Here is an 18,118-nt window from a genome sequence, read left to right on the forward strand (position 1 = left end):
AGAGGGGAAAGATGGGGATTGCTAGGTGGGTGACAGCACATACTTTTTTTGTAAATAGTATTTTATTTTTTCCAAGTACATGTAAAGATAGTTTTCAATGTTCACTTTTTAAAATAAGATTTTGAGATCCAAATTTTTCCTCTTCCCTTCTTTCCTCCTCTCCAAGAAGATAAACAATCTGATATAGGTTATATGTGAAAGCACAAATTCTTAAAAAGTGACATCTCTCTGGGTAGTTTAGCCAAAGCAGTACTTATTGTTCAAAGCAAACAGTGCATAACTTCTTCTTGCAATTTATGTTTATACTTTTGGACCCATAGCACTTAAATACTACCAAGAAGACTATGTAAATAACATCACCTATATAATTAGAGGGATTTCAGGATTTAGGCCCTGATAAATACAAAAGCTAATATTTCAGAAATATGGTTAAAACAAAACTCTTATCTTACCTAAGCAGCTTTAGCTCAGATCTCAGCTCCGTTATGCCATTATGCAGTAAGATGAGGACAGTACAAACATAGCCTTTGGGGCATTCTCCGCTTAGGTGTTCACATGCTGATAAATGACCACTTAAGTGCAGCTGTTCAGATGGAACTGGACAACCTGATTGGAGAACAGAATAACCTGAAAGTCACTAACTCCCCAATTACTATGTTTCCATAATAGGAAAGAGAAACTTATCTCTAGACATCTCTCCCATCCAACCCTTCCCTCTCTACTTCCACAGGCACTACCATCATTTAGACCTTCATTGCTTTTTTTCCAATTACTAAAATGGTACCTTTGCTCCAGCCCATCTTCCACACAACTGACAAAGCCATTTTTCTTCAGCAGATCCGATCTTGCTATTCTCCCAATTCAATAAACTCTAGTGGTGGCTTCCCATTGCTTCTAGGATTATAATAGAAGCTTCTCCACTGAGCTCTTAAAGCCCTTCTCTAGCTGTACTAACCAATCTTTCCTGCATCATTATTCATTAATCTCCCTTCTCCACTCTGCAATCCAGCCAATCTGGCCTTCCCTCTGTTCCTCACAAAGAGAACTCTATCTCCCATATCTCTGTACATCTGCACTGCTCATCTCCTCCACTAAGATTGCAATTCCTGCTCAACTGAGCCTCAGAGAATTCCTCATCCTCCCTTCTACACAAAGTGCTAGTACCCTCTCTCCCTAAACACTTTCATTCATTTGTATTTATTTTCTGAACACAGATGATCATATAATAAAAAATAAGAAAAGAAGCAGGGCATATAGCTTCATAGCTAAAGTTGGGGATGGGGCAGAACAGTGAACTCAATCAAAAAAAGAGTCAGAGGCAATTATGAAAGATTAAACTGATAATTTTCTTTATATGAAATTGAAAAGCTTTGGCCACGAATAAAATGTAAGTAAGAAAAAAAGGCTGAAAAAACTAATTTTTTCATCAGACGTCTGAGAGTTGTTTAATATCTACAATACATAGAAAAACCAACAAATACATGGCCGAAAGCCATTTCCTAATAGATATTTGGTCCATATTTGGATATGAAAAAGCATTTCTCAAAAGGAGAATTATAATTATTAACAAACATATGATAAACTGCTTCAAAATCACTGAAAATTAGAAAAAAGCAAATAAAAAAAATTTGAGAAGTTATTCCTTTTTTTCAGAAAAGGAAAACTATGAATATATCATATCACATCAGTTTTGAAAAGTTGTCTAGTTTTGTGCAACTTTTTTTCCTTCCTCTTTCCTCTTTTATTATTAAGGGATGGCTTTCTGGGAAGGGGTAGAGGAAATGTATTTGGAAATATAGGTGACATGAAAATCAAACATCCACATCATGTGTGAGGAACATAGAGAAGAACAGTTTGGTACAAGGGGCATTAGGGACAGCGAGACAAGGAGGCTGCAATTTTACTGAGTTTTTGTTTTCTCTGACAAGGAGAGCTATCTTTGGATGAGGGAGAACAGAAAAAATGGTCAACAAAGAATTGACACCCAAGATAAATAAGGAGATAGTAACAGTGTATCTGGCATTTTTTGATGAGTTCAGAAGACCCAGGTGAAGCGCATTCCACAGTAGAGCCACTGCCAGGCATCACTGAAAGGTTAGGAAAAATAAGAGGACCACATAGAGAAGAGTAGATGTCCTGATTTTCAAAAAAAAAAAAAAACACCCAAAAATCAAAAACACTTTTACTTTGATCCCTGGCAAAATTCTAGAATGTATTATTAAAGGAATACTTAATGAACATCTAGAAAAGTTAGAACACCTTTAAAACAGTTCACGGAAGACTAAGATTATTTCCTTTTTTTTACAGGGTTACAAGACTGATGAGAAGAATCCTATATTTATACTTTATCTAAACAGTAGTAAAGTACTTTGGAAAGTGTTTTATGCTAATCTTGTGGGCAAAAATGAAAAAGTAAGTTAGATGATTGTGCAATTAAGTTTATTCAAAATTGGCTGCATGGCTAAACAAAGATAGTAGAAATTGTCTCTACTGGAGCACTCTAGGAATCTATGTTTGATCCTGTGGTAGTTAACAATTAATAGCATTTATAAAGGATTTTTAAGATTTGCAGAGCAGTATAAAATACTATGATATCTGATATTCATAGCAACCCTTTGAGGTAGGGTAACATAACTATCCCCATTTTATAGATGAGGAAGTCCATTCTGTGACTCTTACCCAGGGTTACATAGTCACTATGTGTCTGAAGGGGGATATGAACACAGGTCTTCCTGACTCCAGGTCCAGCACTCTTGTTCAGTGAGCCACCTAAGGTGCATCAAATGCACAGTTATTAATTCAAAGATGACATATACCTAGGATAGCCAGCATATTAGATGAAAGACTTATGATCCAAAAGATCTCAACAGGCTGAAATTTGGGATCAAATTTAGTAAGATGAAATTTAATAGGGATAAATGTAGTCATATATTATATTAAAAAATTACTTCACAAGCATGAGATGGCAGAGCCTTATCTACACTGAAACTCATCTGGAAAAGATCTACAGGTTTTCATGGACTATGAACTCAACATGAATGAACAGTGCCCTCAACACCTAAGTGATCTTAGCCTGTATTAAGAGAGTTATGGTGTCTAGTACCAGGGAGGTGACGGTTCCATTGTCTTCTACCCTTCTCAAACTACACCTAGAGTACTGCATTCAGAACTGTGAAACACATTTTAGGAAGTACTTAGACAAGTTGGAGAGCAACTGGAGAAGTGTGGACAGAACTAGAAGCAAAGGATCCTTACTTGCAAAGAGGCAAGTTTGGAAATATTCAATATTGATTAGTTATCCCAAAGTGGGACAGACTATCCTTAGAAGCTGCTGAGTTCCTTCTCACCAAGTCTTCAAACCTAGGTTGGATGAACAGTTGTCTGGTTTGTGGTAAAAGGGATTCTTCTTAAGGTACTGGTTGAACTAGATGGGCTCTAAACTACTCTTTATCTCTAACAGTCTATGATAATGCTCATGAAACAGGACACCAGCTTGGTGGTGCCTGCCTCCCAAGGTTAACGAATGACTAGTAATTAGTCCTTTTATTAAGGGGATTTGTTCTGTGAAGTTTGGATTCAGCCAATGGGCCACACTTGAGGACTGAGAGGGCCATGTGTAGCCTCAAATCCACAGGTTTCCCACTCCTGGACTAATTTTTTCTTTGGTGCTTTTCAATGGTACTAAATAGCATTCCTGAGAATTCCCAGGTTGGACATGGAGACAGAGGTCTCTTGGTGATGGGCCCTGGTGCAGTGATTCCACTCCTAAGTGTTGTGGAGATCTAAAGTATACTGGTTTTAGATGAATGGTCCTAGTTTTTAAGTAGATGACACAGGGGGAAAAAGATCTAGGATGCTTCCAGCTTTGAAACCTACTATGAATCAACAGGACATCTTGGCTTGATCCACATGTCCTGTTTTTCATTTGTGTGTCCTGATGTAAACTTTTGTAAGCATTTATTTGGCTCATGTCATGAAGAGGTATGAGATGTTAGCATTATTTGCTTTCCCCTAAGTAGCCTTTTATCCTAAGATGTTCTCATCAAACCAGTCCTGACATCTATTTGAATTCTAAAAACTCATAATGCTTTCTAAGTTCCTTGAGGGCAGTCTTATATACCAAGTGTTACACACCTAAGCCTTTAGATGCTAGAGTACTTTAACAAAAAGTACTGCACAGAGTATATAACCACCATTATTTACCGAATGAATAGGTCTTAACTCACAAGTGAATTTAGGACAAATAATCCTAGTCTAGTAATAAGTTGTGTGGCAGTAACTTGATTTTCTGAAAAGTCATGGGATGTTAACTTTATTTGGCCCATATTTACCTGTATTTGTGCAGGATATCCAACCATATGCACACTCCCTTTCATGCTGCTCCACTGATTCTAAAGAACAAATCATTTTACATCCACGTTCTCCATTTCTGCAGTGAAGCTGGAGTCGATTTAGATCATTTCGCATATATCTGTAGTATATTCACGTATAAATTACTACTTTGGTTCTAAATGATATATCACTGTGAACTTAAATACATAAAGCACACATAAGTTTTAAAGTTCCTTTATGGTAAGCAAATGGCCATAGAATTCAACTTCCTAAAAAAAATCATTTGGAAATACCATAATCATGAAATATTAGGATTCTGAGTCAACCTGAAAAAATATTGAGGTGATTCTATTTTAGGTAAACACAAGGTTCCTTCTAGCTCTAAATCTATGATCCCAAATTTTATTTGGAAACACTATGATCACAGAATATTAACATTCTGAATGTACTCAAAAAGTATTGAGATATTTCTTTCTTTTAGGTCCCTTCTAACTCGAATTTTTTGATTAAATGGATTTCTGAAAATGAACTAGCAGAAATAGTATAAATAAAGGGTCATGATTAATGTAAAAGTTTCTGCTTCTGACGAGATAGGAATTAGTGTATAAAAAACCCCAACAAAATCATCTTTTGTATGTTTTGCCTTTGTTAGATTCTGATTCATATTTCCTTAAGCATTCCTGTGCTTATGGGAAAAAGATAATGAGGAGAGAATCTAGGGCATAGACACACATGCAAAAGCAATGGAGACAAAGAAATACATGTAGAGAAGCATATAAACAGAGATGAGTCAAAGAGTGATATAGATAGCATATTATCCAATATCTGCTAAATGTAGGACACTGTGTTTTGTTTTCTCAAAATCAGGAGAGCCTTGTGAAAAGCTGTTAAGCAACATATACATAAGGAGGACAACAAAGTTGTTTTAGCAAGGAATAGGACAAAGACCTCTAGCCCTACCCAGCTCCTTTCAGATTCTTTTCTGGGATGAGATCTGAATGGACCACAATTAGCATCACGAGATTGGAAAAAAACAATTGATTCTGAATGTTTTATAACCATGTTCAGTTCCTTAATCCTCTCCTTTTCTATTTTATCAATGGATGTTTCTAGGGATATAATTTTTCCCTAAGGCCTATGTTAGCTGCATCCCAGAAATTGTTATGTTATGTCATAACTGTCACTGTATTCCACATAAATATTCATTATTTTCATGATTTTTTTGGACTCACTCATTCAGGATTTCATTGTTAAGTCTCCATTTGGAACTGCGCTTTTTGTTCTTCACTTAAATCCAACTCACTTAAAAGTCATGACAGCATCTTCCTGATGTCATGGTCCTCTTCGAGAACAAAGTACAAACAACAACAGTCTGTGAAGGATGTTTATTTGCAATATCTCTGGACCATGGTCAGTTTCTGTAAATGATCTATTTGGTGCTAACGGTATGTATATTCTTAAGCAATCCTATTTAGAAAATGCTTTGTCTTTCAGCTCTAGTTTTTTCAGCAGTTTGTACAATTCTGTATTTTTCTTTGTTTTCTTTTCTGTAGATATGTTCAAATCTGAGAGAGAGACATTAACATTTCCTAGTATTATTGTGTAATATGTTCTTCGTTATTTAATTTTTTCTTTATGAATTTAGATACTGTGGCATTTGGAGCAATAATAATATTAGCATGCTATCTATGGTTCCTTCTAGCATTATCTAATTGCCTTGTTAATCTCTATTAATACTGTGAATTTTTGTTTTTGCTTTATTTGATAGCATGATTGAAACTCTTGCTTTTTGGATACACCTGATGTATCAAACGAATTTTGCTGTTGCTTCTCATTTTTATTTTGTAAATGCTGGAAAAGAAATGAAAGGAATTTTCTAACTCAAGTGTCTAATTCAAGGTGTACATTTTTCCCCAAATAGGTTCGGGCAACTCTTACATAGGGTGTATGGCATGGGATGGATCACTGGGAAATGCTTTGCTATTTAGTAATATGGTGAAACTTTTTACATAGTTATAGGAAAGGCGAATTCACCTTAAAAAAAATCTAGCTAAACTGATTGGCAATAGGCAGATGTCCCTCAGTATTATATACCTTTGATTTGGTACCATCCCTCTGATAGGAGTTTCCAGGAAAGGAGAGGTTTTGGCTAGTAAGCCAGGGAACACTGAGTTAAGTCTCAGTATCAATTGAATGTTCATTTTCATAAGACAGACTTGAATTTTACAACTATCTGGTTGGGGGTCTATATCACACACATACACACAGAAAGAGCTTTGATCTAAATTGCCTCATTTCATAATTGTTTATGGAAAATATCTTTAATAAAGCTGGATAAAAGCTGAATTTTGGTGAAAAAGTGCATCTTTAAAAAGGGTCCTTACAAGTAAGTAAATAAGTTGCCTTCTCCCTCTCCACTGATATATTATATCCTAGGCTGCTGGTTCTGGATTTAGTAATTGTTATTTTTCCTAGGGAAACATGCCTAAAGAGAATTGAGAATAATTGACAATTTGATTAAAATATAAACTATTTTATTCCGATATCTGACATGTATTTTGCCCTCTATAATGGGCAATTCCAATATTCAGGTATATGAAGGTGATTCTTGAAGGTAACTAACCATACTCTGGTGTGAGTGCTATCAGTAACCATGATACAGTAAGATTGTACGATGGAAAAACAGAGAAACGATAGTTGCTGAGACTTCATTTGCCACAGGACCTTCTGGCTCCTCTCATCATTAACTTACCAGATTCCCGTTCCAATCCAATGAGAAGGCTCCAACTGGAAGCTGCCCATAATGGCCAGGGCACCTTCATACCAGATTGCTATTTTGACTCCTGGGGCTGATTTTGTTGATAACTTTCTTGTTAGCTGGTACTTTTCTTTTGCCATGGCAAGCAAATGTCTCACACTCTTCTAATCTTTGGGATTCTGGATTGCCATTGGCCAAAGAGAAAACTTCTGTCCTCTGCTACTTCTCCCATTAGTCTCATCTCTATTTCTTCATGGTCTCTATCAATTCTCTGCCCAAACTTCCACTTTGCCCTCTGCAACCCTCATTCTATTGTTAATCTAGATTTTAATAATCCACAACAAGCATTTACTGAGACTACTGTGGGCCAGGCACTGGGAATGCTTCCTAATTAATATCCTTTTACATTATTTACATCAGTTGGTACCCAAAGAAATCTGGTTCTCTACCTGAGTTCTTATCATCCTATGCAGTGCTGGCCACTTCTTCTATGCCTTCCAACAAACAGGGCCATACTCTATAATCCCTTCTACTGTCCAGAATCTTCCCACCATTATGCCAGCTAGAGCCTTTGTATAGTAGTTTGAAGCTGGCAAAATACTTTTCTCATATTAATGTTGGGAGGTAAATAGTGCAAATGCCATTATTCATATTTTACAGAAGAGATGGATCTTCACCTATTTCCCACCAAGAAAACCCTAGTGCTTCTCTCAGGTGAGGTAGCGTAAAGAGCACTGGGTCTAGAATCAGAAGATTAGAGTTCAAATTTGGCCTCCAACAATGACTGCCTGTGTGACCCTGGGCAAGTCACTTAAACCTTTGTCTGATTTAGTTTCCTCAGTGGTAAAATGGGAATAACAATAGCACCTGCTTCCCAGAGTTGTTGTGTGAGAATTAAATAAGATATTATTCAAAAAAGCACTTAGCACAGTGCCTGCCACATAGTAGATACTTAACAAATTGTTTGTCTCTTTCCTTCCTTCCTTGAAATTGATTTGGGTCCCTTTTCTCCTCTCTACTTTCTCCTCCAGGGTGATTTTATCCACTCTTATAATATAACCTTTACACCAATGACAACAAACCTGTATCTATTTAGCTTGAATTTCTCTTTGGAATTCCAGTCCTACATCTCCCACTGCCTTTTGGATATCTCTACTTAGCTGTTTCGCTCAGATCTCAAACACAATTTCCAAAATGTAACTCATCATCTTCATCCTTTAAATCTACCCCTCCTTCTAAAGTTCTCTCTTTCTGTGGATGGCATCCCTGTCCCCCAAATCATCTACTACGTGGTTATTCTTGATTCTTGCCTTTTCTCATCTGCCATATCAAGTTAATTCCACATCCTATTTACTTATTTTTATGACATCTATGACCTCTTCACTCACACAAGCTCCTTTGGGCCCTCATTACTTCCCCCTGATTAAAGTAATAGTTTTCTAGGTATTCTTCATATTGTTCAGCTTTTCTTTTTTCCAATATGCATTTGACACAGGTAGACCCATTATACTCTTTCTCAATATTAATATGCCAGCTCCTGCCTCCACGCATTCGTACAGGTCATTCTACCATTCCTGAGATGTACTTCTGACATTTCCACCTTTCAGAGTACTTCTCTTCCTTTGAGGTTCAATTCAAGTGTCACCTGGTTCATGTAGTATTCCTTTCCTCATCCCACAGTTCTCTACCTCCTCAAATATTTCCAGAGTACTTTGTCAGGATCTCTCTTTTTACATTATATTTTGCCTATTTGTTCTCTTGTCACATTTCACCCTCTTTATCTTTTTCTATTCCTTAGTAAACTCAATCCTCTGAAAGCAGGCACTATGGCTTTTCATGCCTGTATCCTTTAAAGCCTCCTGGCACAGTGCTTTACATACAGTAGGTACTTAACATAAATTGGCTAAACTGAAATGAGGTGGTCCATACAGGGATCAAACTAATCATCTTGACATTTAACTGAAGTTGCTTATCAGACAATGCATTAAGAATCTACATGGGCTAAATTCGCTATTTTAATCTCATTCCCAAAGCTGTAGTAATAAATTATAATGAAGATACAACTAGGTAAAATTACTCATACCTTTTTGTGATTTTTCAGTACCAAATGAATTGATAGTTGAACAATTTATTAAAAATACTCTAAATTTTACAACTGTAAAAAACCAAACATTAGCAAACTTTATTTCTACAACTCATCAATTACCTGTAAAGAGGCCGAAGCATTGACTTACTAAGTGCTTGTCTATCTTCAGGGCAGTTGCGATGATACTCTAACCATCCATGAATGCAGGAAGTACAGAAAGCATGTTCACAAGGAGCTTGTAAAGGATCTTCCAAAACACCTTGGCAGATGCAGCACAATAGTCCTTCATTGACATATCCAACAAAACGCTCAATATCGTAACCCATTTTTCTTCTTATGTTTCAACCTATTAAGATAAAAACAAATCAAGTAGGAGGAAAGTAAAATCACTGGCAACAATGTAAATTGACAGCATTCATAAATTTTTTGAATATTAATACTTAAGATTCTTAAAGTATTTTTGAAGGCCAAGTTTCAAAAAAATATATATCAAGTCCTCATTATAATATTTTTTCCTCAAGGCTTTGAGAAGTAGCATAATGTTATGGATATGGTGTTAGAATGCACTGGTTCAGTTCAGATATTTAAACAATACATATGACCTTAAGTAAAGCCATTTTTCTATCTCTGAACTCCATTTTCCAATCACCTGTATAATGGGGATAATATATTGTACCAGCAATAAGACATAAAAAAAGAAATTGAAGGAACAGGAATAGGCAACAAGGAAACAAAACTATCATTCTTTGCAGATGGCAATTTACAGGATCTCAGAAAATCAACTAAAAAACTATCTGGAAAAAAAGTTGACAACTAGCAAAGTTGTAGGACATAAAATAAACTCACATAAATCACCAGCATTTCTATATATGACGAACAAAATCCAGCAAGAAGAGAGAGAAAGAGAGCTTCCATTTAAAATAACTGCAGACAATATAAAATACTACTTGGTAGTTTACCTGCCAAGATAAATCTAGGAACTATATGAACACAATTTCAAAATACTTTTCACACAAAGACAGATCTAAACAACTGGAGAAACACTAATTATTCATGGGTAGGCCAAGTAAATACAATAAAAATGACAATTCTACCTTATATTAATTTATTCAGTTTCATACCAACCAAACTACCAAAAATTATTTTCTCAAGCAAGAAAAAATAATAAAATTTCATTTGGAAAACTAAAAGGTCAAGAATATCAAAAGAACTAAAAAAATGTAAAGGAAGGTCAGAGCACCAGATCTCAAATTATATTACAAAGTGGTAATCATCAAAACAATCTGGTACTGGCTAAGAAATACAGCAATGGATCAGTGGAGGAGATTAGCTATACAACATATAGTAGTATATTATACTAATACAGTATCTGTGAAGCACAATAAAATGAAGTATGCCTCTACTACTGTTATTATGTACAGTATTCTCCTGATTTTTACTCTAAATCAATTCATATAAGTCTTCCCAGGTTTTTCTGAAGCCATTCCCCTTGTCATTTCTTATGTTATAACAGTATTCCATCACATACCATAACTTGTTGAGGCACTCCCCAATTGATGAGAATCCCCTCAATTTTCCATTTCCATAACACTATACTAATGTGGTGTTTGATAAACCCAACAATCCAAACGTTTTAGGCAAGAACTCACTGTTTGACAAAAATTCTTTGGAAAACCAGAAAGCAGTTTGGTAGAAACTACTAATAGTTTGGTAATAGACTAACATCTCATATCACATACTAAGATAATGTCAAAATGAGTACACAATTCAAATATAAAGGGTGGTATCATAAACAAATTAAGGAAGCATGGAAAATTTTATCCATCAGTTTTGTAGATAAGGGAAGAATTTATAACCAAACAAGAAACAAAGAAGATCATGGGAATTAAAATGGAGTAAAATTTTGATTACATTAAATTAAGAAGTCTTTGCAGAAACAAAACCAATGTAGCCAAGATTGGAAGGAAAGCAGGAAACTGGGGAAATTTTTTAAAAGCAAGTTCCTTTGACAATAGCCTTATTTCTTAAATACAAAGAACATAGCCAAATTTACAAAAATAAGAACCATTCCCCAATTGATATCTGGTCAAAGGATATGAACAAGCAGTTTTCAAAACAAAGTAAAGCTAGCTATGGTTATAGGAAAAAATGCTCTAAATTACTGATTAGAGAAATGCAAATTAAAATAACTGAGACAATCTCATACCTGTCACACTGGCTGGCAAGACAGAAAAGGACAATGACAAATGTTGGAGAGGCTATGGAAAAACTGGGACACTAATGCACTACTGGTGGAGTTGTAAACTGATCCAACCATTCTGGAGAACAATTCAAAGGACTATGAAACTGTGCATAACATTTGACCCAGCAATACCACTTGCTAGGTTCCTATTCCAAAGAGATAAAAGAAAAGAGAAAAGGATCTGTATGTACAAATATATTTATAACAGCTCTTTTTGTGGTGGCTAAGAAATGGAAATTGAAGGGATGCTCATCAATTGGGGAACGGCTAAACAAGTTGTGGTATGTGATGGAATACTATTGTGACATAAGAAATGACCAAGGGAATGGTTTCAGAAAAACCTGGGAAGACTTATATGAATTGATTCAGAGTGAACTGAGCAGAATCAGGAGAATACTATACACAGTAAATACTTCATTTTATTGTGCTTCACAGATAGTGCATTTTTTACAAAATGAAGGCCTGTAGTAAGTCTATGTTGAATGAGTCTATTGGTACCATTTTCCAATGGCATGTGCTCACATCACACCTGTGTCACTTTCAGTAACTGTGTCACTGTTAATTTCAGTAATTCTTTCAATATTTCAAACTTTTTCATTATTATTTTATCTGTTAAAATGATCTATGATCAGCGATCTTTGATGTTACTATTGTAATTGTTTTGGGGCACCATGAATCATCATTTAATCGATAAATGTGCGTGTTCTGACTCTCCACCCAACTGTTCTCCAATCTCTCTCCCTCTCCTTGGGCCTCCCTATTCCTTAAGATGCAACAATATTTAAATTAGGCCAATTAATAATCCTACAAGAGCCTCTAAGTGTTCAAGTGAAAGCAAGAGGCAATCGATGTGGTAAGTTTCATTGTTATCTCATTTTAAGCAACTGCCACAGCCATCACCACCCCAATCAGTCAGCAGCCTTCAACACTGAGGCAAGGTCTTCCACCAGCAAAAAGACTCACTGAAGGCTTACATGATGGTTAACATTTTTTTAGCCATAAAGTATTTTTTAAATTAAGGCAATACTTTTTTTTAGATATAATATTACCACCCACTTAATAGACTAAAGTATAATATAAACATAACTTTCATATATACTGGGAAACCAAAAAATTCATGTGATTCACTTTATTGTGATGGTCTGGAACTGAACCCATAGTATCTCTAAAGTATGCATGTATCAGAATGATGATCAACCATGAAAAACTTAGCTTCTCTGATCAATACAATAATCCAAGACAATTCTGAAGGACTCATGATGAAAAATGCTATCCACCTTCAGAGAGAGAACTGATGATGTCTGAGTGGAGACTGAAGTATATAAATTTTCACTTTTTTTTTTTCACAAGGCTAACATGGAAATGTTTTGCATGATTTCACATGTATAACTTCTCAATGGGTGAGGGAGGAACTGGAGGGAAGGAGAGAATCTGGAACTCAAAATTAAAGGAATATGAAAAATAAATGTATTTTTTTAAGCAATGGGGATGTTAACAATGCTTATACTGTAATGTTCTTATCAAGAACTATGTGAACTTTAAAAGGTTACAAAAATAAACTAATTACTATCAAGGTCCATGAAATTCAGCTGCTTTCTAAATTCATCTTTCTGTAATCTGTCTTCTAACCTCAACATCAAGCAGAAAATGCTCTCTCCAGTTAGCACTAATCTAATTGCCACATAATGGCCTTTTCAGTTCTTATCCTTCTTGACCTGACACAGCTCATCATTCTCTCTTCCAGGACACTTTCTCTGAAGGTTTTCATGATACTACTCTCTTTTGATTATTCTTCTGTCTGATCCAGTGGGTTAAACTATCATCTCAACTCTGTTGACTGCTATATCTAATGACCAGTCAATCTCTCCTGAGTTCCAGACTCACATCCACAATTCCCTCTTAGATATCTAGAACTGTGTGTTCTCTAGATACCTTAGTTAACATGTTCAAAACAGAACTTTCTTCTAAAACCCTCCTCTCCCTATATTTCCTATTATTGTAAAGCATACTACCATTTTTCCAGTCACTGAAGCTCACAATCTTGGTGTCATATTCAACTTTTCACTTATACTTACCCTATACTTACACACACACTCTATTGTCCAATCTTTTTTGTTTTTGTTTCCCTTTTCCCCTGCTCATACAGCTAACACCCTTACAAGAACAACCTTCTTATTCGATTTCCTTTAGAAACAAATGTAAGTTACTGTGTTTAGATTTTAAATCCCTTCACAAGCTGGCCCTAGAGTTCTTTTTCAAATTTAGTATATATTATTCCCTTTCTCGTGCTCTATGATCTAGCCAAAGTGACCTTGCTGTGCCTTGTTCACTACAATTCATCTTCTGTCTTTGTAGTTGTGCCCTGGCTGCCCCTGATGTTTGCTTTACTACTACTTCTTAAAAACACCTATTACTTTGAAAAATTTTCAAGTGACACCTTCTACAACAAAACTGCCTGCACCCCCACCCCTACCCCAGCCAGAGTCCTCCTCCCGAAATCTTTACTTTGTATTTATTTTATATAGCCTTATTTGAGAATATGCTGTCTCACTTGTTAGAATGCAAGCTCATTAGGGTAGTGAATGCTGAATCTGTCTTTGCATCCCTAATGCCTGGCATATGATAAGTGCTTAATAAAACGCTTATTGACTGATTGACAGCAGTACTGTGCTGGTGTTTTGTGGCTGCAATCCACGGAAAACTAGAATCTCTATAAACTAAAAAGTGTTATCTAGAAAGCCTGGAGAGGGATATGATGGGATTTGTTTCTTACAAAGAGGAACTATGAAGGAGAACTAGGGAAAAGGGCATCTTCAAAGGAATGCATAATTGAAAGAGGACGTAACTTGGTAAAAATTAAGTACAACTGATGGAAAGCTGTCATTGTGTGGTCTACTAGTATCCTTTTGATATCTAGAAAAATCAAGTAAGGCTCCCAGAAATATTTGACCTTCTATTTTGAACTTATGGGAGAACATGGACAAGAGTTCCATATGATGGGCAGTATGGACAAGTTACCAACTGTATCAAAGCGAAGGTACATCTAGACCATTGAGATCACCAATCCATTTGAATAGGAGAACACGCTTAACATTTAACCTCATCCATAAAGTGTTAGATGTTGGATCAGATGACCTTTAATATGAACCTGTGAAATAATCACTTAGTAAGCTGCTGAGTTTATTCTTATCTCATGTACGACCAGCGCTTTAAAAGTACCTGAGGTCTGTTTATCACAGAATGGTGAATTTGCAAAAGACTTCATCTCTTTTATCTCCCTTAGATTAAAGTTGTAAAACCCTTAATATCTTTGGCTCTCTAGATTCGGCCTATAATCTATAATCTTTAACCTTTTTTATTTCATTGATCCCTTTGGCAGTGGGTGAAGCCTATGAACTGTTTCTTAAATATTTTTTAAATACATAGGATTATGAAGAAAAGTACATTTAAATGAAAACTGTAATGGGGAGTGTTTTTCCTAAAAAAAAAAAAAGGGAGAACATGTTTATAAGAGGCACAAAGAGCCAATGTGGCACCCTCTCTAGGCTATCCTCCCAACTAGGGGGAGAGTGGGGGTTACTAGTCATGGCAAACTGTGGGCTCAGTATTCATAAAAGTATAGTTCACAAGTCCCCAAAATGCATATACTTTGAGTAGTTAGAAGACAATTAGCCCAAAGTAAAGACATTTACTGAAGTAGTAGTAAGAACAGTAGTTACAAAACCTCTCCTCCATAAAACTGAGACATTCTCAAAGAGAGGTAAGAAGGGTGGATATCTATCTAGCCATCTGTTAAGAGTTCACAAGTAGAGAAGCATACATGTAGAGAATTATGTGACCAACACAGTTCAGACTTTCAGCATTATAGAAGCACACTATCTTTTCCCTTTTCAGGGTATCCTCAGGCATTACTCCTGGGCACACTGTCTCTACTGGGCAGTTCCCTTGATGGAACTTGAGGGCTCTCTGGGTATACCATTCTATAGATGGTCTCTCTGAAGACAATGTCTGCTGGGCACAGCATCTCTTACTGACATGATGGATTCTTCAGACAGTTAATGGCTAGCTTCTCTATAATTTTATTAAATTAATCCTAAAGAAGCATGAATACCTATTTTCACTTCTTTTAAACTGGTTCGTCAAAGTCTGAAAGGGTAAACTCTTTGCAGGGCATGAGCAAACTACTCTCAGGAGGTCCTAACAAAGACAATCATGTCTTTTTTGAGACTGGAACAAAGATGTGTTGAAACTTTAGGAGAGATAAGATTTGCAATAGCAACTGTATGCAGTTCATCTGGGGAGTTCATTTGAGATAAATGAAAGAACTGGTGAAGTCCCAAATGAAATTAGATTTCCATAGATGAAACTTGATTATTCAGTTTAACATATATTTATTGGTTATTTACTACATGAAATATACTGTGTAAGAACCTAGTGCATATGAAGATAAAGGAAGCTGGAGCAAAAGAACTAGATTTTTTGAGTCAGAAAAATAGAGCTTAATTTTCTGTCTCTGCTGCTTATTAACACTGTGATTATTACTGGGATACTTCATCCTTCAGCATTTCAAATCCTTTATAAAATTAAGACAATACTATCTGTAGTACTTATCTCATGGGGTTGTGATTGTTGAATAATATGCCACCTTGAAAATCGCAAAGCACTATATTACACCTATTATATATACACCTATCAATACACCTATTATTATACCTGTAATTACTATTGTATTGATATCCATGTTTGGGTTTAGGAAAACTGCCAGCTAGCTGGGTGAATATAAGAATTGGCCTTGAGACAACAGGTGAACACTATGGTATAGATAGTTAGGGTATATAAAGTGATGGGAGTGGAATAGGGGAGAACCCGAGTTTAAATTCAGATTGACACAAGATGTATTAACATATGCAAATCATTTAATCTTTCTGAGACTCAATCTTCCCATATGTAAAAAGCACACATCCTATAAAACAGGATACTTGTAGCAGCTACCTCACAGTGTCATTATGAGACTTGAATGACATAATGTATAGAAAGTGCCCTTCAAACTTTAAAGTGCCATATACGTCATTTATTTTTAAGATATGACAAGGGGCTCAACATCTAAGAATGCTGAAGGATAAGATCCCAAGCAGAGCAACCACTAATTCCCAAATAGGGATTAACTCCCTAAATCCTTTGAGATACCTCATGGTAGTCTGAGCATAGTAGCGCCTTTCTTCTCTGTCAGATCTCAAAGTATGTCTTTGCATACATGAACAAGTATAGTTATAGTGTTCCCTGGTTCAGCTTCCACAACTGAGACCTTAAAGAGAGACTGCTTTTTCTCTAGCACATGCCACAGAGCAGTATATCTGTATAGAGTACCCCCTTCCCAGATCAGGCACTATAAAATTGGATCCAGATCCTAAGCATTAATTCTTTGGCTAATATCATATCCTCTTTCAATTGAAGTTAGAATGGGTGGGCTGAGAAGCTGAAGAACTATATTATTCACTGGTCTTTGACTTCTTAGTAGCCTGATGTGCCCATTCCAATGAAGCAATCTGTTACTGTTTCTTCTTGTTAGCTGAATACGATGAATGGATAAAGAAGAGGTAGCGAAGAGAGCAAATGATTCAGCCTGTATCCTTATCCTTCTCAAATCAAAAAGGGAAGTAGAATCTGATAATAGCCACATCTGAAATCCCCACTTATTGTGAAGAATGATGGAACAGAATAGCATGATGATACAGACAGATATGTAGAATGATCTCACTAATAGGGGACTAGGAGCCCCAAGAACAAGGGATGCTTACATGGAAGAAAAGACAGACCATTTTACAAACACAGACTAAAAAGGCAGCCTTGTTCTTTTCTCTGTGAGAAACTTACCAAACTCTCTAAGAACCGCAAGCCAGGCTGAAAAAGCTAACAGTCTGGCTGAACAAGCTGGTGATACAACAAGATGTTTAAACTCCCATTATAGAAACCTAAGTTGACTTGTAATCAGCTTTTCTTGTATGGTGGAACAATATCCCCTTGGTCCAGTTAAATGCCACAAGACCCTGTTTCTTTACTATGTAGCCAAAACCCAGCCTGGCTCTAGAGCTACATAACAAATGCCATTTCCTGAAGAAGCTGAAGGTACTTCCAGAGAGAAGTCTTTTTAACATGCTAACAAATCTTTACCCTTAACCTTGTTCCTTAGCTTGTTTGACCAATAGTCTGCACTAGTAGGTGAGATTCTCCCTGGGCTGTTCAAGATGCCAGACTGAGAAATTATGCAGCACTTGCAGAGACAAAGAATGGAAAGCCACTGAGTCAGCTGGGCAGAGCTAGAGTAGTCCTGGCCTAAAAGTCAAGGGCATCATCATCATCTCAGGGAGAAATCAGCGACTCTCCTGGAAGTACATGGAGTCATCTCACCTTTCCTCTGTTAGAAATATTAAGGCGGCATTTAAAAATTATCCTAAAGACTACTTTTTAAAAAGAGGAAAATGTGGAAAAGGGACAGAAAAAAGTTAAGCTCCTGGAAAATGGATTTAGAGTGGTAACTTGACTTTGAAAGGGAAATAATCATAACTAGCACTTACCTTGAGTTTTAAGGTTTATAAAATGCTACACATATGTTATCTCATTTGATCCAAACATAACCCTGTGAGGTTGGTGCTATTTTAATTCTCATTTTACCCATGAGAAAACTGAATTTAAGATAGGT

General features: G+C 36.1%; 1 protein-coding gene across 28 annotated transcripts in view; it reads right to left on the reverse strand.

The window, feature by feature from the left end:
* The window catches only part of LOC140500715 (E3 ubiquitin-protein ligase NRDP1-like), a 49,240-nt gene that overhangs the window by 15,432 nt on the left and 15,690 nt on the right, over positions 1–18,118 (reverse strand). For 13 of the 28 annotated variants that reach the window (XM_072603518.1, XM_072603514.1, XM_072603539.1 and 10 more), the window contains 4 exons: positions 9,297–9,522; positions 4,332–4,471; positions 2,680–2,769; positions 453–606 (listed from right to left, as the gene is read on the reverse strand). In XM_072603518.1, the coding sequence (XP_072459619.1) occupies positions 453–606; positions 2,680–2,769; positions 4,332–4,471; positions 9,297–9,502 (590 nt within the window). In that variant the 5' untranslated portion in view covers positions 9,503–9,522. Of the gene's footprint in view, positions 1–452; positions 607–2,679; positions 2,770–4,331; positions 4,565–9,296; positions 9,523–18,118 lie in introns of those variants that run through there. The other 15 variants (XM_072603526.1, XM_072603522.1, XM_072603524.1 and 12 more) reach the window with 4 other exon arrangements.

Source organism: Notamacropus eugenii, chromosome 4 (assembly GCF_028372415.1).
Source record: "Notamacropus eugenii isolate mMacEug1 chromosome 4, mMacEug1.pri_v2, whole genome shotgun sequence".
Classification (NCBI taxonomy): domain Eukaryota; kingdom Metazoa; phylum Chordata; class Mammalia; order Diprotodontia; family Macropodidae; genus Notamacropus; species Notamacropus eugenii.